We start from the raw sequence: 19,924 nt of genomic DNA, 5'->3' as shown, positions 1-19,924 counted from the left end.
AGGCGCCACGGCTAATTAACAACTCAGCCTGTTATGAAAATCTGTCAAAAATAAACTGTATAAAAAGCCTTGGTATTGTAAGTTCGGGGCCGCTTATGAAAAAGCGACCCAGCATGCTGAAATAAACACCTCTTGCTTGATTGCAGCGGACTCTAGTCTCATGGTCTTTGTGAAGCGAGCTACTCCGGCGTGTGTGGGATTTGTGCCTAATGCACGGGTCTTACAGAACCATTCAGCAAGCTAGGAATTACGGCAGGGGGCTTTAAGGGTATGCGCAGGAGTGGACGGGGCTGAAGAGTTAAGGACGGTTTGGAGGGCGGGACTAGGAGCTCCTCGACGCTCTGCTCCTTCTGCCTACAGACGCCCGACTTCCGCTGCTAGCGTCACCCGCAGGTAGTGGTGTTGAGCACCGAGCTCCGAGAACCGAGCTGGGTGAGAGGCCGCTCGGTGGCGGCGCAGTCTCTGTAGGCGGTATGAGTTTGGCTGGGGGCCGGGCCCCCCGGAAGACCGCTGGAAACCGGCTTTCTGGGCTCCTGGAGGCAGAGGAGGAAGATGAATTCTACCAAACGACTTATGGGGGTTTCACAGAGGCAAGAGCCGGGTCCAGGAATACGGAGGGAAGGAAGTGAAGGGAAGGAGTCCTGAAGGGACAAACCCGGACAAAGAAGCAGGGGGCGGGAAATAGAGAGAAGCTCTGGGAGCTGATGCTCGAGATGGGGTGGGCGGAATCGGGGGATGTAGTGGAGTCCTAGAAGGGAGCGTTCTGGACTGGGTTGGAGGAGCTCTCTGGAGGCACACCAAAGTACGGCAGAAACCTGTGTACTTCTCTAGTTGCATCTCTCACCTCACTTCTGACGTCTTGCAAGGCACATCATAGTCAGTCACTGGGTATATACTCGTGGGCCCACAGCACGGTTATTCACTTGAGGTACAGGAGGGAACCGCCAAAACGTAAGGGAACATAACCCACTCCTTTTTCAGCTTTCACGTCTCAATGTAAATGTTTTCTTAGATAACCCTTCCTTGACTGTTCTAAAAAAGTCCCCATTTATTACCTTCATAGAACATATTTGAATTTGTAATTAGATTTGGTTTGCTTATTTGTTTATACTTTCTTATTAGATTGTAAGCTCTATGAAGTTAGAGATGGTCTGTTTTGCTCAACATTGTACGTACAGTGTCTAGTCCAGTGTCTGGACTGGGCTGGCACTTACTTTTTATCGATTAAATCTATCCATTCATTAAATATGTGTTGAGTACCCAGAGCATACCATAGGTGACAGACTATGATGCGCTCTAGGGAAACAGAATATTAAAAACACCGCTTGGAAGGCTGGCGGGTTAGCTCAGTTGGTTAGAGCGCAGTGTTTAAATAACACCTAGAGCAAGGGTTTGGATTCTCTTACCGGCGGGCAGCCAAAAAAAAAAAACGCTGTTTCTCCAGACCCCAGTGTGGGAACCGGCTTGGGTAACAGTTAAAATACTGTGTGATAAGGACTAAAACAAGAGGTAAGCATATGGTGCTAAGGTAACACATGAGAACTAAAGTTGTTGATGGGGATAGGCATGGGGTGGGTAGGGGATGATGTTTAAGCCGTGGATAGCATGAAATAGTAGGCCTTGGCTGGATGAATGGGGTTGGGGGTGAGGATTAGTCAGTCCATGGAGGGCTGGGTCAGAGTGTGTAAAGGCGTTGAGATTCTGGTCTGGGACCTGCAAGTCTACTCTTATTCTGCAGAGCATGCAGGAGAATAAAGATTGGTAATGCTGAAGGGAACTGGCATGGTCCATATTTTGTGAGCCATGTTAAGGTGAGCCATGTTAAAGAGAGCCGTGTGAGCCTTTTTTTTTTTTTTTTTTTTTGAGATTTGTGAACCATGTTTTTTTGTTTGTTTGTTTGTTTGTTTGTTTGTTTGTGACCGGTAAGGGGATCGTAACCCTTGGCTTGGTGTCGCCCGCACCGCGCTCAGCCAGTGAGCCGGCCATCCCTATGTATGATCCGAACCTGTGGCGGGAGCGCTGCTGTGCTCCCAGCGCCGCACTTTCCCGAGTGAGTCACGGGGTCGGCCCAAGATTTGTGAACCATGTTAAGGAGTTTTGCTCTTCATCTCTTCATCCAGAGGACTGAAAAGAGTCATCGAAGTTTCGTGATCAAATTTGTACTGTAGAAAAATTACGCTGTAGCAAGGAAAATGGTTTGAAGAGGGCAGTGGCAGTAGAGAAACATGGACTGGAGGTTTGAGGAAAAATTAAGGAAGTAGAATCAACAGGACATGGTGATTGACTGGGAGTCATTACTTACATAGCCCTAACCAACTAGTTTAAAATAGAACTTTCTCATCCCTCCTCCAAGGCCATTTTCCTATTCCTGTCATTTTATGAGTCATTATTTAATATGTACCCTTTATGCTTCCAAAAAGGATTTAAGAAGGCTTGTGATATAAACAAAAAGTAGAAACAATAAAAATAGAGACAATCAAAAGTAATTGTGGGCTGGTCCGTGGCTCACTCAGGAGAGTGTGGTGCTAATAACACCAAGTCAAGAGTTAAGATCCCCTTACCGGTCATCTTTAAAAAAAAAAAAAAAAAGGTAATTGTACCAGGAGCCTATGCTAAAATGGTAATAGCAATTGATATTAAATTTAGCTATGAGCTTCCTGGCAGACAAACTCTGAATTAATTTTTTTAGTAAGAAAGAAGCATACTAGTTCTTCAGAAACTTATTCAGCACTAAATCCTAGGGAGAATTTATCATTACATCTTTATATAAGATACAACAGTCCTTTAAAAAGTTCACAGAAAGATTCATGTTATCGTGTGTGTGTGTGGCTGGCAAGTATGGGGATCTGAACCCTTGACCTTGGTGTTACAAGGCCTCATTCTAACCAACTGAGCTAACCAGTCAGCCCTATATTATTTAATTCTGTTTTTCCAGGGACTTTTTGAAGTATCCTCATATATATAAAATAACTGGTTTGGTAGTTGATATAAAAACATTTTCTTTTGTAGTCATGTCTATTAATGACTCTCAATAAAAGCCAAAGGAATGGCAGTGAAGCCATAATTTAGTGAAAGCATTTTGATTGGGCACTAAGCTAATGTGTAATTGATCTACTGCGCTCTGATGATATGGCTTAATACCAGGTTAGAGCCAAGGGGATTAATGTGTTCCCAGGCTGTCTTTCACAAATATCAGTTGGGAAGAAATGATGGTCACCAGAGCAAGACTGAATTCTGGCTGGCTTGGAGTGTCAACCATCTGTGTTATTTGCTTGCTTTGGCAGCATAGGTACCAAGATTAGTTTGTTAATCTGCATCACTGATTGAAGAGAGAGCGACATGTTTGAGGTGCTGCCCAGCCCAGATGACTTCCTTCCTTCAAGTGTTTTTTTTTACCCTTTCTTTTCCAGTGTGGCTGCCATTTTATCCCTAATCTGTATCACCTCAGGTTTAGGCTGTACTTCAGGTTCTCTTCTCTGGCCCATCTAAACACCTCTGGAGCTTTGTGAAACATCCCTTGTACATACTGTTTTCTCCTCCCTCAAAATCTTCAATGGCTTCCCATTACCCATAGTAGTAGTACTCAAATGTTCTTCTGTCCCAGCACACCTAAGGAATGACATATTTCTCTCATTAACTTCAGTTTACCTCAACAACGATTATCAATACTGGGTGAAGTAAAGAGAGGGAGGGTTAAAATCATAAAATTATTATCCTGACATTTAAATTAACCCATAGACCAAATGTAACCTTCTTTTCAAATCCTATAGTTCTACAGGACAATCAGTGTTGGAAAGAGGCTGTGCTGGAGCCAAAGGCAGTCAGCTAAGAAGTTTTCTTGCTGGAGATAAACCTTCTACTTTACTTAGGTCTAAATCCTTATTCCATAAACATGCTATACATATTCCTGCTCCTGCACTTTTATTTCTTCTAATCTATACCTATAATTCCTTCTTCCTTCTTGGCTGTCTAAATACTACCAGTGTTTTAAACATGGCTCAAGTCCTCTTCATCCTTTAGAGTCTAAATCAGAGTTCAGCAAACTAAAACCTGTGGGCCAAGTATGGCCCTGTACAGAAAAAGTTTCCCACCCCCTGGGCTAAGAGAGTGAAGTCTAAAGTTTAGACCTTGCTGTTCCACCACCCCATAGCAAATGTGCCTTCTCTGATTTCCTGTAACATTTTATTGCCATTTGTTACTTTATACATTGCCTTGTATTAAAACTTCTTTTTATGATTATGTCCTGTCCTTCACTAGATGGTGAGCTCCCTGAAGGTAGAGACCAAACCATATCCTTTTGTTCCCAATACTTAATACAGTGTGCTGCAGGTAAAGAGCAATCAATTAAGATTGGGAGGGGGTAGTGCTGGAGCCATAGGCCATCAGATAGAAAGGCTTCTTGACTGAGGAAAATGAAGGGCTGGGTTGGGAAGGAGAATGGGGCAGCCCTTATCAAGAAAGCAAAGAAATTTTCCTCCTGAAGGGGCATTAATGACTCCAATGACAGCCAGCCCTTATCTCCCTGTGTCCTCAGGAATCGGGAGATGATGAGTATCAAGGAGACCAGTCAGACACAGAGGATGAGGTGGACTCTGATTTTGACATCGATGAAGGGGATGAACCATCCAGTGATGGAGAAGCAGAAGAGCCAAGAAGGAAGCGCCGAGTAGTCACAAAAGCCTACAAGGTGCCAAGGGAATCCTGGTTTTCTTGGACTTCCTTAATTTCTGTTCTGTCCTTCATCAGGTCCCAGTACTCCCCATACCAGCCCCATTTCCTGCAATGCCAGTTTTCTCTTGTTAAGATCCTCATCATCTTTCTTTTTATCTCTTCTGTTCCCTGGTATCTGATTTCTGTCTGTCTCCAGGAGCCTCTCAAGAGCTTGAGGCCTCGAAAGGTCAGCACACCAGCTGGAAGCTCTCAGAAGGCCCGAGAAGAAAAGGCACTGCTACCGCTAGAACTACAGGATGATGGCTCTGACAGTGAGTAGGGAGGTTTGGGTCAATTGACAAAATTGGAGTGTGATAATGAATTATTGTATCAGTGTTAAATTTACTGAAGTTGATAACTGTGCTATGTTTATGTAAGGAAAATCTTTATTCTTAGGAAATAAACACTGAAGTATTCAGGGGTAAAGGCCATTATGTGTGCAAATTAACTCTCAGGTCATTAAACACACACACACAGAATGAATGTGGGTAAAGGATACATGGGTGTTCTTTGTACTATTCTTGCAACTTTTTTGTAAGTTTCAAATTATTTCCAAATAAAAAATTTTAAAATAAATAAATAAAGGTGATGGACATGAATTCAAATATTTCTTTCTATCTGACTCTTCCCAGGTCGGAAGTCCATGCGTCAGTCCACAGCTGAGCATACAAGACAAACATTTCTTCGGGTACAGGAGAGGCAGGGCCAGTCACGGCGGCGAAAGGGGCCCCACTTTGAGCGGCCACTGACCCAGGAAGAGCTGCTCAGGGAAGCCAAGATCACAGAGGAGCTCAACTTACGTTCACTGGGTCAGTCTGTGATTTTGGGAAAAGTGGGTAGAGGGGCTGAGGAGCATGAGAAAAACTGAGACCTGGAGGACCAGAGAACTGGAGAGATGGAGATTTGGGGCAAGGGAATCTGAAGAAAGAAATGGCAGGGCCGGCCCGTGGCTCACTCGGGAGAGTGCGGTGCTGAGAACACCAAGGCCTCGGGTTCGGATCCCATATACGGATGGCCGGTTCGCTCACTGGCTGAGCGTGGTGCTGACAACCCCAAGTCAAGGGTTAAGATCCCCTTACCGGTCATCTTTTAAAAAATTTAAAAAAAAAAAAAGAAGAAAGAAATGGCAGAGCAGGCGATTAGAAGCAAGAGACCAGGCAGTTGTGAGGGTTCTGGAGAACAAGCTGTATTGAGGAATTTTGGTATAAAATAAGAGTTGCATAGAACTGAGTTCAAATCCTAGTTTTGCTATTCACTTGCTTTAAGATTGCAGGCAAATTACTTAACCTGCTTGCATCTTGCTTTCCTTATTCATAAAAGGCGGTGATAATGCCTACTTTAATGATAATCATGAGAATGGAAAGTCGATAGAGTTAGTTCATGAGATAAATTGCTTAAAGTAGGCTGGCTGGTTAGCTCAGTTGGTTACAGCACAACCTTGTAACACCTAGGTCACGGGTTTGATTCCTTGTACTGGCTAGCCACCACAAAAGTAAATAAATAAGTAAAATTTTTTTAAAAATTGCTTAAAGTAAACATTCTTAAAAATCTCTTCAGTTTATGTGCTCTTGGGTATACAACCATGTACAGTAATATACTGTACGGGAACATACATTTCTTTATCAAGTGGTGACAGTCTCAAATCATGAGAGGTACATGAGAAATTAAGGGAATGGTAGATTCACCCCTCCTATCACATGCTCTCTGGAACTTTCATTGAGTGAAATTGCAGGTAGAATCACCTACAGTATTTAAAATGTTGTTTTCTCTCATTCTGAATCTCTTTTACTTTTTTTTTTCTTTCTTTTTTTGCTGGCCAGTACGGGGATCTTTTTTGACCAAGTGTATACATAGTTGAACATGCATAAGTCAAATGTGATTTCACTGTGGAGTGGAAGATTATCAGGAATGTCTAGTACCAAACCCATCTCACTTTAATGACAGTTTTGAAATTTAGGTAACTTGACTCCAAAAGAATACAATGTTTGAAAAAAGATTTAGTTCAGCACTAACATCTTCAGGATGTATTCTCATGACTTTTTAAAAATTATATTGGCATTAAAATGGGATATATAATTTTTCTCTTTACACCTCAAAATGTACAGTTACTGAGAACCATCACAAGCAACAAGGTCACTTTGATATCACTGTAGTTATGATCTGCATCCTTTGTCCACATTGATTGGTTTTGGCCGCTGAAAGGAGGGTGACTCCCAGGCTTCTGATATTGGTAACTGACGTAGGACACTCTGAAGTAGGAGCAGATTCAAGCAGAGGAAAAAATAATATGTTAATTTTTGGAAATGTTGAATTTGAGGAATCTGTGAACAATTCATGAAGTGCTGAGATGTCAGTTAAATATGCACATATGGTGCTCTGACAAGAAAGCTAGGCTGGAAATATAAATTTGGAAGTCTTTAGAATATGGATGGTAATTGATGACATTGGAGTGGATCAGATCATGCAGGGAGAAAGCATAGAGTGAGAAAAGAAAGGCCCCAAAAAAGTCCTGCAGACACTAAAATGTAATGGTTTCATGCAAGAGGAGGAGCTTAAAAAAGAACCTGAGGAGTGGCCAGGAAGTTGGGGAGATCCAGGAGAATGCCAAGAAAATCCAAGCATGCCAAGGAAAGAATGTCTCAAGAGAGTAACTGCTGAATGCTGCTGAGACCCCGAATAGTAGAAGAACTGAGAAGTGCCCATTGGTTATGGTGACATGGAGGTTAGAGTTGACCTTAGAGAGCACTTTTTGGGGACCAAGCTACATTGAGGTGGAGAGCCAAACTTGTCAAGTTTGTCTGTGAAGAGTAGGAGAGGGAATAGAAACTATAGGGGGCCTGGGATCAAGATAGAGTTGTTTTTGTTTTGTTTTGTTTTATTTAAAGATGGTAGAAGAGCTGGCTGGTTAGCTCAGTTGGTTAGAGCATAGTGTTATAACATCAAGGTCAAGAGTTCAGATCCCCCTATCAGCCAGCCACCAAAAAAAAAGATAGTAGAGATAGTATCCTCAGTGAGAAACAACTGAAAGAATTTAAAGATAGAGAAGAAAGGAAGGGTGTTAATATTGTAGGTTTTTGGAGAAGTGGGAGGCCAGGGTGGGAGATAGAGCACAGGTGGAGGAATTGGCCTAAGAGAAGGGAAGAGAGAAAGGAAGGGTGGCTTAGAGTTGTAGGTTTGTAATCCAGAGCAGGACATTGCAGTGGTTCTCATCTGATGTCTTTTTCTCTATGAAGAAGGCACCATCTGTCAGGTGTTGGGGATAGAGTTGGTAGCTTGAGGAGAGTGAGGAGTATTTGAAGTAGTTGTTGAGATAGAATTATCTAGCAGTCTTGGGGGATCTGCTGAAGTCAGGACCATGAATTCATGGTAGTTCCAGTCTACCCTGTTGTGTAATTTTTTTCTAGTAGCACTCAGCAATTCACATCTGCACAAGGGAGTTTAGATTTCTTTTTTTCTATTTTGGCAGCTGGCCAGAATTGAACCCTGTACGTTAGTGTTATCAGTACCTCACTTTAACCAACTGAGCTAACCAGCCAGCCCTGGAGTTTAGATTATTGGTAAGAGAGTGACTGAAATAATAGATTGAGGAACCTAAGCTTGATTTTTAATTTTTTTAATTTTTAAAAAAAATTTTTTATTTTTTTGACCGGTAAGGGGATCACAACCCTTGGCTCAGTGTGGTCTGCACCACGCTCAGCCAGTGAGCACACCAGCCATTCCTATATAGGATTCAAACCCGTGGCCTCGGCGCCACCAACACCGCACTCTCCTGAATGAGCCACGGGGCCGGCCCCTAAGCTTGATTTAAAAAGGAAAATGAAGGCTGGAAGGGGCTGATGGGTAGAGAGAATGAAGATATATCCATGCCCTAGAGGTACTGAAGAAATAGAAGAACAGAGGAGTGGAGCAAATGGAACTGAAGGGTGGGATATTGTGGTCGAGCCCTGGGATGTATGATTTTTAATATTTCTTTTTTTATTTTTAATATTTCAGAGCTAGAGCAGTTTCAGGCAGTGGTAAAGGCTAGTTGGTAGCTATAGCAGAATGGAGTAACTGAAGTGTCATGGATAAGAATGTTACTACATATCTGGTGATAAACTGTGAGGATGGAGTTTGAAGGGGCTACCTATATGCACTTAGAAGTTACCAGGGTGACCTAAGATAATAAGAGTTGGGGCGGAGAGGAAGTGTGGAAACCACTGCCAAAGCTTCCAGTGAGTGAGGGAGTGATTAGGAAGGAGAGAAGTTAACCTAGATTGTTGGCACAGGTCTCAAAGAGAAGGGAGATTGCAGGTGGGTTGAAGAGTAATGATCTGAAAGCTGTAGCATGGGGCTCATTAGGACACAGGCATATTCTGTTTGGAAGTGGGAGAATGAGCAGCTTCCACCAAAGGGGAAAATGGTGGCCTCAGTGGATGACCAGGTTTCTGGTAAGGCAAGCTGTGGAAGAAATGCTGAGTGACGAGCTTGAGGATATAGGTGAGTTGGCTAATTATACAGCAAGAGTTCCAGAGGGTACAGGGAAGTGTTTGAGAAAAAGAGAGGGATTGGAAGGTTGGCTCAAGGGAGAGAAAGCAATATTGCCAACTGAAATTCAAGTACAAAAGAGGTTCAATCCCTGGAGGAGTTTCTAGAGTACTATTTTATGGTTAAACTTTAGAGGATTGTGTTCACAGTACCCATATTTAAGAAGGTCACAGAAATTTGGAGTTCATTCAGAGGAAAGGGACCAGGACCATTTCAATCTATTTATTCATTAAGAATTTATTGAGTGCCTGTAATGTGGGGAATGCTACATGACCCTGATAATATGAAGGTGATCGGCTGGCCTGTTGGCACAGTTGGTCAGAGCACGGTGTTATAATACCAAGGTCAAAGGTTCAGATCCAGGCTGGCTGGTTAGCTCAGTTGGTTAGAGCACCATGTTATAACACCAACATCAAGCGTCAAGGGTTCGGATCCCCTTATCCGCCTGCTGCCAAAAAAAAGAATAAATAAATAAAACACCATACAGACCAAACAAACACTTAAGTGGCTGTCAGCTTGCAGCTTCTGCCATGAACTGTGATAAGTACAGTAGTAGACGAGTACACTAGGCCCAGGGGTGACACAGTTGAGGAAGTGACTCACAACCATATTATAGGAGGAATCATTCGATGGGATGGGTGTGTTTTGATCAGCTTGGAAAGGACTCAGTGGAGACACGGACACTCATTTCAACTGTTTAAAAGACTGTCATGTGGAAGCCAGATTGGACTTCTGTCCTTTATGGCCTTAAAAGGTAAACTGTCATCAGGAAATATATTTTCAGCTCAAAATAGGGAAAGAACTCTGTAACAATGTAACGTGCTATCTTGGTTGGGAGCAAGTTGACAGGACAGTTGTAGAGGAGATTCTGATATCTGGGGAAACGAACAGACTTTTCATCAAAGGGTCTCTTCCAACTCTGAGGTCCTACAGTTCTGAGTGAGGATCCAAGTGTACTTTAGAAATAAGAAGCAGAGAGGATGCCAAGAAGGGCAAGCAGCAAACTTATGAAGTGGGAGGTGCTAGAGGGCCTTAGGGGACTTCCATAGTTGGCTTGGGTAGTTGGCAGTGACTAGACAGCCAGGAAGATAATTGAGAGATTATGGGACAGAACTGGGGTGTGGGAAAAGGGGAAACTCTGACCATCCCTTCTTTCCTTCCTTTTACTCTGAAGAGACATATGAGCGGCTTGAAGCTGACAAAAAGAAGCAGGTTCACAAGAAGCGGAAGTGCCCTGGGCCCACAATCACCTATCATTCAGTGACAGTGCCACTTGTTGGGGAGCCAGGCTCCAAGGAAGAGAATGTTGATGTAGAAGGGTGAGTGAATCTCAAGGGGAAAAGAGAAGAGAAGTTTCTCTCTTCTGTATTCAGGTGTGTTCTCTCAGCCCTATTTCACTTGTTTTTCTCACACAGCTCTCCCTAACACTTGGATATCTTTCAGATTCCTTTCTCTCTTCAGCTCCTTATTTCTTTCTCTTTTAACCCCACTCTCTCTCTCTCTTTCCTGTTTTTCCTTCTAGCCTAGCTTTCTTTTCCTGTCACTTAGTAGGTTCTCTCAGAATGGTCCTATCACTCTGCCTCCTTTTTCTCTTTCCTCATTTCTCTGATTTCTTTCTTTCCATATCTATTGTCTTCTCTTCTCAGGTCTTTGTGTTTTTCTCTGTCTTTTGCCCTTAGGCTTGATCCTGCTCCCACAGCTTCTACACTGACTCCCCATGCTGGGACTGGACCTGTCATCCCCCCTGCTCACTGCTCACGTACCTTCATCACTTTTAGTGATGATGCAACATTTGAAGAATGGTTTCCCCAAGGGCGGCCCCCAAAGGTCCCTGTTCGGGAGGTCTGCCCAGTGACCCATCGTCCAGCCCTATACCGGGACCCTGTTACAGACATACCCTACGCCACTGCTCGAGCCTTCAAGATCATCCGTGAGGCCTACAAGAAGTACATCACTGCCCACGGACTGCCACCCACTGCCTCAACCCTGGGCCCTGGCCCACCACCTCCAGAACCCCTCCCTGGCTCTGGGCCCCGAGCCTTGCGCCAGAAAATCGTCATCAAATGAAGAGATGTTTAGTCCTTAGAAACCACTTTCCTGCCCTGACTTGAGGTTCTTGATGTTCCCTCTCCTCTTCCTGCTTCTCCCCTTTGTCATCTCTGATCTTTGCCCAACCCTTTTCTATTTTTCTTTCCTCATCTTTTCTCTTAGTTCCTACTGGTTTTGTTGTGTTTTTAAATCTAATAAAATAGAAAGATCCCTTTTGTCTGGTCTCTAATCTAGGGTCAGAAGTAAGAGGAATTTATTTGTGAATGTCTGAGTATATATGGGTCTTTATATTTGTTTGATAGCATTTACTGTGAGCTGTACTTATTTATTTATTTATTATTATTATTATTTTTTTTTAAAGATGACCAGTAAGGGGATCCCAACCCTTGACTTGGTGTTGTCAGCACCACGCTCTCCCAAGGAGCTAACCAGCCATCCCTATATAGGGATCCGGACCCATGGCCTTGGTGTTATCAGCACCACACTCTCCCAAGTGAGCCACGGGCTGGCCCGATGAGCTGTACTTTTTAAATTGTATTTAGTCCTCCAAGTAATTATAAACTGCTTAAAATTAGACACCAAAATAAAATCCTTATATTGACATTTATATCACCTTATATTCACTGCTTTGAATGTAGCAGGCACCAAATAAGTAGGAACTATTTGATTCTCACAGAACTCCAGTGTCTAGGACTTGAACTTGTATGAAGAGAAGGGGAGGATGTGCCATGGCTGTTAATGGCCACTAGAGGCTCTCAGGGCTGGGCAGGGTATGGGGGCTGTGTATATGTGATCTCCCACTACCCCCGACCTGGCCAGAGCTAAAATAATAAAATGCTGAGCTCACTGTTCCCCCACCCTCTCCCCCGGCACTGAGCTCCTCCTGCTGCTGGGGCCGTGCTCCAGTAGAACAGCAGACAGACCGACTGACAGAGGGGAGGTGAGAAGGGAGATAGCTACAAGGACTGGTAGGTTGGGAAGGCAGGGGGCTTGTAGATGAGAGCCTGGGGGGAGATGGGAGGAGAAGAATGGCTCCTGTGAGAATGATATGGAGTGTATCTGTCTCTGTCACTCACTGTTGTTTCTGCCACTGTTTGCCCTATCCCTTAACTGTGTATAATTTACATTGTCAATATAACTGTCTCACACACTTTCTGGATCTTTCACATTCAGCATGGTGTGTATGTGTAGCTTGTGTGTATTTTTCATATTGTAAAAGATGATGCATGTTTGATCTTGGTTTTAAGAGAAACTTTATTCCCATTTAGAAGGCATTTCTCATCCGGTGTCACCTTCCTATCCAAAGCCAGGGACAAATTATGGGGACTCAGTCCCTTCTCCTGAGGGCTTACCACCCTTCCTCCAACCTGGAAGTCCCCTAGCTTCTCTGAACCCTTCCTTTCCTTCAGGATTTAGAATTTCGGCAAACACAGAAAATGAAATGTTGATCTCCTCCACAATAAAAGAGCAAATGGGGATGGGGTAAGAAAACGGCTCTTTCCCCTTTCCCCCCAGTCTTCCTTGCTTTCTTTAACCAATTTAGGGGAAAAGGCTGGATTATGGGGAAGAGAAGAGGAATTTCCCTGAAGATCTCTGCCCACCCCTCCCCCTTTCAATAGGAACTGGGCATGGGGCCAGCTGTTTTGGCAAGGCTTCCAGCAGCTGTGCTAGGGTGAGAGGCACTGATGGGTTAGGTTATAGGGGAGGGGTGCTGCTAGGATTTCTCTGTCACACAGTGGGAAGACAAAGCCAGCTTGGATACCTGGAATCCCCAGCTAGAGTTGCTGGAAGCTGGGGAAGCAGGAAGAAAATTCTAATTCTAACTAAACAACTTTTCTTTCCCCTATCCCATCCCCAGCTAGATTTCTAACCTCCAAGGTGTCAAGTTCAATGTTCTGCCCCCTGGCTGGTCTCTTTGTGTCTCTACTGTGTCCATGTCTATCTTTCCTTTGTCCAACCACTTTTCTCATGCTCCTCAGGCTCTGTGAATTGTACACAGTGGGGAGGGGGTGGGGGCCACCATGTCATCATATCAGAAGGAACTGGAGAAATACAGAGACATAGATGAAGATGAGATCCTGAGGACCTTGAGCCCCGAGGAGCTAGAGCAGCTGGACTGCGAGCTACAGGAGATGGACCCTGAGGTAGGGGATCCAGCACGGGGAACCAGGGACAGTCCCCAGGCATTTGGGAAGGATTCAGGGCTCTGGGTGGCTGAGACCAGGGCTGCCTACAGGGCCTGGAGTCCCGAGAGGGCCAGGGAAAATGTGTCTGGAGATGTTTTAGGGAGACCTAGAGGTACCCCAGGTCACAGGGGAGGTCTGACTTGCTCCCCAAAACTCATCCCTAAGAACATGCTCCTGCCAGCTGGGCTAAGACAACGTGACCAGACAAAGAAGAACCCAACAGGGCCACTGGACCGAGAGGCTCTTTTGCAGTACCTGGAGCAGCAGGCACTAGAAGTCAAAGAGCGTGATGACTTGGTGCCCTTCACAGGCGAAAAGAAGGGTATGGGGAACCTGACATCCATGCCTCCCAGAACCCAAATGGCTGTCTCTCATATGTCCACCCTCCAGCTTCTCTCTCACCTTCCAGCTCCTATCTGCCCAGGGACTCAGGTGCCCTGACACTTGCATGCCAGCTTGCATTCTTCAGTCTTATGAGAGATTAGGGGACCTAGGAATCCTGAGCTTGTAGAGGACTCAGGCTTTCCAGTGTTCCGTGGTGACCCAGCATTCTACTTCTGGAAAAATAAAAGGAAGCTGGAGGCCAGGATCTTGGTGGAAATGACCTCTACCTGAAACAACCTTCATCTCCCCATCAGGGAAACCCTATATTCAGCCCAAGAGGGAAATCCCAGCACAGGAGCAGATCACCCTGGAGCCTGAGCTGGAGGAGGCCCTGGCCAATGCCACAGATGCTGAAATGTGTGATATTGCAGGTGGGCAGCTGTGGGAAGTTGAGGAGGGTCAGGGATGGGGGATCCTAGCCATTACATGAGGCTAGTGGGGAAGGCCCTGAACCAGGATGTGGATGTCTGAGAAAGCCTCAGGCAGTAGTTTTAAATTTTGTTTGTTTATGTACTCATTTTTTTTTTAATTCAATAAATTAACATCTCAAGAGCAATTTTACAGGGATTGTAAAAGCAAATAAAAGTGGAACTATTCTGACTGATATCAGGAAGGGGTCTCTGCAGACTCCCTCACCTTATTGGGGCTCCTTAGTGACCTTCCTTTAGCCCTATCTCAATGTTTTAGAAACCACTGCCTTGGGAAGTTTATGGAAGGAATTCCTGGGATTGAGGGAGGATGGGAAACCTCTCCCGAAGAGTGGAAGGAGTCAGGCCTTAAAAATGCTACAGTAGCAGATTCAGAATAAGGTGTGTGTGTGGGGGGGGGCTTGGAACAGACTCTTTCTTCTCATTGTGTTTCCCCTCTGCTTCCCCTCTCCAGCAATTCTGGGCATGTACACACTGATGAGCAACAAGCAATACTATGATGCTATCTGCAGTGGAGAAATCTGCAACACTGAAGGCATTAGCAGTGAGTGTGTGTGGGGAACATGCTCCCCAGGTCTCCTGGGCAGGTAGTCCTGGAGTCAGAAAAGGTAGCAAAGAGTGAATCATGAATCTGGGAGAGGACATGGTGCATGAGTGATAAGAGAACCAATGGGAGGAGATTGTGGGGCACATGTTGGTGTTCCCATCCTATCCTCACCTACCAGGTGTGGTACAGCCTGACAAGTATAAGCCAGTGCCAGATGAGCCCCCAAACCCCACAAACATCGAGGAAATACTAAAGAGGGTTCGAAGCAATGATAAGGAGCTGGAGGAGGTGAACCTCAATAATATACAGGTATTTGACTCCTATCCTCCAAACAATAACACCAAGATAACTGCTGACATTTGAGTCTCTTAGCCCATCATCCCTTATTCACCTCTAATAGGACATCCCAATACCCATGCTAAGTGAGCTGTGTGGGGCAATGAAGACAAATACCTACGTCCGGAGCTTCAGTCTGGTGGCCACAAGGAGTGGTGACCCTATCGCCAATGTAAGGCCAATTGACATCCCAAGTCCTCTCTCCCCACACCTTAACATGCACCCCTGGCAGAGCTGTCATAAAGGGTTGTGCTAGGGGGTGCTATTTCCATCATGCTTTTTTAGGGCAGCCCTCATGGAGACTACCCACAAGTCCTAGAGCTCACAACCCTGAAGTCCTGAGATACTTTGCCAAAGCGCCACAATCCTAACACCCCCAACTCCACTGCACACAATCTCCTTGCTTTCCCCTACTATCTACCTTCACTTCTGTCTCCCTCTAGCCCCACGTACAGCTCCTCAAGGACTCTTCTCAAAGAGCTGTTTCCTTCTTGCTCCTGTTCTTTCTCTCCTCAGTCATCTGTGAAACTGTCCCCTAATCCTAACCCAAGTCCCTACTACCCAGGCAGTGGCTGACATGTTGCGTGAGAATCGTAGTCTCCAGAGCCTGAACATCGAATCCAACTTCATTAGCAGCACAGGGCTCATGGCTGTGCTGAAGGCAGTTCGGGAAAATGCCACACTCACTGAGCTCCGTGTAGACAACCAGGTCAGCATTCCATTCCCCCGGTCTTAGCATTTAGCTAATACTCACTGAGCCTCCTCCCTGAGCCAGCCACTGGGGCAGCTATGTCATTTAATCTTGTTTGAATTCTCTTCTTTATTGTCTCTCTGAGGGGAGCCAAGTCAGCACCTCTCTCTACCCACTTTGGAGAAATAAGACTCTTTGACCTGCCAAAGGGGTCTGTGGATTGGGATGGTGAACAACCCTGAGAGGGTGGTGACAGCTTTTGCTTCTCCCTCTCCCAGCGCCAGTGGCCTGGTGATGCAGTGGAGATGGAGATGGCCACCGTGCTAGAGCAGTGTCCCTCCATCGTCCGCTTTGGCTACCACTTTACACAGCAGGGGCCACGAGCTCGGGCAGCCCAGGCTATGACCCGGAACAATGAACTACGTGAGTAACTGCAGACATGGAATGTGGCAGAAAGGGCAAGAAAGTGCAGAAACTGGTGAATCCTTCTGAAAGCAGACTTAGTGACAAAACGTCTGGGGTGCTGCCAAAGAGATACTCACATGAAAAATTCAAGTCCCCATGAAAGATCAGAAAACAGAAAAGTCCCATGCCCCAATACATACCAGTAGAGAGGTAAAAAGGAAGCTAGACGTACTAATACCTGCTTAGAGGCATGGTATTTTTATTTGTGGCATGGTTTCTTATTTTGTTTTGTTAATGTGGGGTGGGCTTGTCAGATAGCCTAAGATGTACCACTTATGAGTCTGGCTAAGGAACTGAACAGGAGAAGAAAAGTGCCTTTGCACAAAGCAGGAGATGGAGCAAAGACTTGTGTTTACTCTTCCTCCTTTACAGGTCGCCAGCAAAAGAAGAGATAACCCTGCCTTTCCCTTTAGCAATTAGAGCTGAGAGTACTGGATATTTAAATCCTCATCTATCCCCCTTTCCTGTAAATAAAGGCCCTTCTGTCCACTCTGCCTGCCTCCTTCCTTGGGATTTGGGGTGGGAACCTTGGCGTTAACCCCAAGGGTTACTGCCAGTTCATCAGGGGATTATTTATACTCTGGGGATCAGCAGGCAGGGAGGTTCAGGTTACTAGGAGGAGGCGGGGGACCTCCCTCCCTTGGTGTTCCCCATAACCCTGCCAAAGCCTTTAGTATCTTCTACTTTTACAAGTTACTTAGCCTCAGCCCTGTTTCCAGATGTGGCCAGCACCTCCCACCCCCTGCCCCAATGCCTACCCACAGCCCTCATGTGACTTGAAGGGTGAAAGGACTTGGAGTGGAGGTGGGGAAGGAGGCAGACAACATGAAGGGCAAAGACCTCTTTCTGACAGACTTATTAATAGGGCACCAGGCTCCATGCAGCTGACGCTTGGCATGATTTTGGTAGAGGTGGGGGAGGGGTTAGAAGTATGGGGAGCTGTGTACATTGCAGAGAAGGAGTGGCCAGGCTGAGAATGAACTGATCTGAAATCCTGAGACAAGGCTTGAGGAAAATTAGGCTCCCAGAACCCACTGTAGTTTACTTGTGAATTGAATGGAAAAGAGGGTGTCAGTCCAAGGGGAGATCAGGGGGTTCTTCCTCATCAGAGTCAAACTCAGCATTTTCATCTTTTACCCATCGACCTCGTCCATCTGGAATCCATCCAGAGCTGGAAACACCAGAGAAAATAGAAATGGTCAGGAAAAAGATTTATTAAAAAGTGGCAATAAGAAAAAAACTAAATAGGTTAGAAAAAAGGAGGGTCAGAAAGAAAAGAAAATATTAGGAAAGTGATTTGGAATACTCACCTTCGAAGTGTGAGGTAATGATCCAGGACTCGTCTTCTTGTGGGGCTCATGGGTGCAGAGGCTGAGACATTTGCTGACTCCTTGGCCTGTGGGCCAGCCCCAGGCTCAGGTTCCCTACTGATCTTCCCACCTTGGAGTTCGACCTCTGAGGGTGGCAAAGGGGAATGGGAGACAGAAGGACCAGGGGCTTCTAGTCTGGGCAGAGAAGGATCAAAGTGTAAAAACAGTGAAGGAAAGGGCCAACTCGCCCATGACTCCCAAACCCTTAAAGCAATATGTATTTCCTAAACTGTGTTCCTCAATAAATTAATAAACAATTGTGCGTAAAAAGGATTTTGGAATCATGAATTTTGAAAAGGCCAGCTTAAAATTTTTTAAGGTTTTTAAATTTTAAGACTGTATAGCCCTTAAAATATACTCTTACTGTTCTTCAAGTGGAATTACAAAGTGTCATGTCCCAAACTTTATTTAAAAATCACAAAATTTTCTTTCCTGAAATACCTGTTAATATCTCCAGAACACTAGTACTCCTCAGAATACAATTTGGAAAACAATAATTTTAGAGCCATCTATCTCCTGTCCCTACCTCTGGCTTTCCCATCCACAGACCTGCACTTTCGGCGGCAGCAACTGTTATAGTGGGGAGCTCTGTGCAGAGCATTCTGTGTGATAAGTCGCGTCTGGGTTAGCAGAGGAGCCTGGCACGGAGATGGGAGACAGAGTCAGAGCCTTCAGAGCTAGAATGAAGCCAAAGCCCTTAAAGCTGTGTGCAGCAGGGTCCTGGAACACACCCACCCCCTTTCTGATTACCTCAGCTTTGGTCTCTTCCCTCCTCAATTCATTCTGCTGTCGTGGATTTTGCTCCATTCCCTTTCCTGGCTGTTCTTTGCCATAGAAAAGCTGCAGGCCTAAGAAAGGGAAAGGAGAATGAAAAGCATCGCATCAAAAGTGGTCTGCAGAAGGGGCCGGCCCGTGGCTCACTTGGGAGAGTGTGGTGCTGATAGCAGCAAGCCAAGGGTTCGGATCCCTATATAGGGATGGTCGGTTGGCTCACTTCGGAGAGCGTGGTGCTGATAACACCAAGTCAAGGGTTGAGATCCCCTTACCGGTCATCTTTTTTAAAAAAAAAAAAAGAGAGAGAGAGAGAGTGGTCTGCAGAGATTGCAAGGGTTTGTTCTCCATTCCCTGTCTTCCCCCAGAACTTACTGCACAGATGTTTCTTGCCTGCACGGTGGGCAGTCAGCATGGCCAGGGTGTCCAGTACAGGTCGGTGGGGACAGATAGCACAAGCAAAGCTGGAGAGGGGTAGAGAAGAGGATAATTGATGGGAGAGGGAGTTTGGGGGCTCCTGCCCTTGGTCCCACCCTCTCCTAGCAGTCCTTTCCAAAGCCCAACTCCCAGGTCTCACAACCTCCACCTCTTCCGTTCCTCACTCCCCTCTAAAGAATCCTAGATACTCCCGATCTTCTCCTTAATAACAAAAGTTTGTTGAGCCTCTAACCGCAGAACCTTCAGGCTCGATCCACTCCTCGCCCTCACCGTCCGTCTCGTAGCATAAGCGCCTCATCCTCTGGGATGTAACTAGCCAGCAGGTCGCCGACTCTTCGTTTCTGCAGCGGGTAGGGGAAGAAGTCCGGAAGAGATCACCGGGACAGGAGAGAGACATGTTAGGGAAATTACAGGGATGAGGAGTCAAATGGAATAAAGATCATGGCGAGAGCAGCGCTCACAAGGCGAAGAAGGGGTCACTACCCAGCTGTAGTCGCCTGGCTCCCTCCCGCTCCCTACAAGAGCAACAAAACAAAGCTCCTTCGCAGCCTTAAAAGGTTCCCTGAAGCTGCTCCAGACCCTCTCCGCTCGCACTTACTTTGAGCACATTGAGTTGACTCCAATCGTCCCCTTCCCTCTTGAAAGACATCACGACTGTAAGTCTCAGAAATGATAAATTCTCTTGTGCCGGCTTCACTGTTCCTTCAGGCCACCGTAGCAAGAATGGACCACCTCCTTTCCTTCTTCCGGTCTCTTTCGGTTGGCCTCCGTACTTCCGGGAGCACACTTCCACGCATGCGCTGTACGATCCGGAAAGCCCGCCTCTAGCCGCTGAGGGAGGCAGGGTTTTCTGTGGTGCCCTGCGACCCCTCAACGCGGAGACTTTTGGGAAATGAAGTTTTGTTTTGTTTTGTTTTGTTTTACAAAGAGCTTGCCGCTCAGCTGGATCCAGGCCCTTGCTTCTTGGCGAATTTGAGGCGCTCTGGAGGGACAGCAATCTAGATGTGGATCCGTAATTTGAG

The 19,924-nt window shown here is 45.7% G+C and overlaps 3 protein-coding genes across 6 annotated transcripts; 2 read left to right on the top strand and 1 right to left on the bottom strand.

Moving 5' to 3' along the window:
* Positions 1-408: 408 nt before the first annotated feature.
* Positions 409-11,501, top strand: VPS72 (vacuolar protein sorting 72 homolog). Of its 3 annotated transcripts, XM_063105311.1 has the most exons (8): positions 507-590; positions 1,739-1,811; positions 1,928-2,050; positions 4,535-4,687; positions 4,868-4,982; positions 5,343-5,519; positions 10,412-10,556; positions 10,917-11,501. In XM_063105311.1, exons 1-8 carry the CDS (start codon positions 553-555, stop codon positions 11,302-11,304), a joined length of 1,212 nt encoding a protein of 403 aa, XP_062961381.1. In that variant the 5' UTR covers positions 507-552; the 3' UTR covers positions 11,305-11,501. The 3 variants fall into 3 exon arrangements, with proteins under 3 accessions (XP_062961382.1, XP_062961381.1, XP_062961383.1); XM_063105313.1 differs by lacking the exon at positions 1,928-2,050; XM_063105312.1 differs by lacking the exons at positions 1,739-1,811; positions 1,928-2,050 and having other exon boundaries at positions 409-590.
* A 590-nt stretch (positions 11,502-12,091) lies between these two features.
* TMOD4 (tropomodulin 4) lies at positions 12,092-16,815 on the top strand. 2 transcript variants are annotated; one of them, XM_063104057.1, is made up of 10 exons: positions 12,092-12,226; positions 13,266-13,430; positions 13,638-13,794; positions 14,111-14,227; positions 14,739-14,828; positions 15,010-15,140; positions 15,232-15,339; positions 15,733-15,876; positions 16,137-16,281; positions 16,696-16,815. In XM_063104057.1, exons 2-10 carry the CDS (start codon positions 13,308-13,310, stop codon positions 16,716-16,718), a joined length of 1,038 nt encoding a protein of 345 aa, XP_062960127.1. In that variant the 5' UTR covers positions 12,092-12,226; positions 13,266-13,307; the 3' UTR covers positions 16,719-16,815. The 2 variants fall into 2 exon arrangements, with proteins under 2 accessions (XP_062960127.1, XP_062960126.1); XM_063104056.1 differs by having other exon boundaries at positions 12,092-12,254.
* On the bottom strand, positions 16,493-19,820 carry SCNM1 (sodium channel modifier 1). Its single transcript, XM_063104058.1, has 7 exons — positions 19,501-19,820; positions 19,173-19,243; positions 18,840-18,928; positions 18,444-18,541; positions 18,243-18,331; positions 17,634-17,828; positions 16,493-17,494 (listed from the first exon to the last, which is right to left on the bottom strand). Exons 1-7 carry the CDS (start codon positions 19,549-19,551, stop codon positions 17,395-17,397), a joined length of 693 nt encoding a protein of 230 aa, XP_062960128.1. The 5' UTR covers positions 19,552-19,820; the 3' UTR covers positions 16,493-17,394.
* Positions 19,821-19,924: the final 104 nt, after the last annotated feature.

The sequence above is a fragment of the Cynocephalus volans genome, chromosome 8 (assembly GCF_027409185.1).
Source record: "Cynocephalus volans isolate mCynVol1 chromosome 8, mCynVol1.pri, whole genome shotgun sequence".
In the NCBI taxonomy this organism is placed as follows: Eukaryota; Metazoa; Chordata; class Mammalia; order Dermoptera; family Cynocephalidae; genus Cynocephalus; species Cynocephalus volans.
The sequence above is the reverse complement of the archived record's forward strand: the minus strand, read 5'-3'. Positions and strand labels throughout refer to the sequence as shown.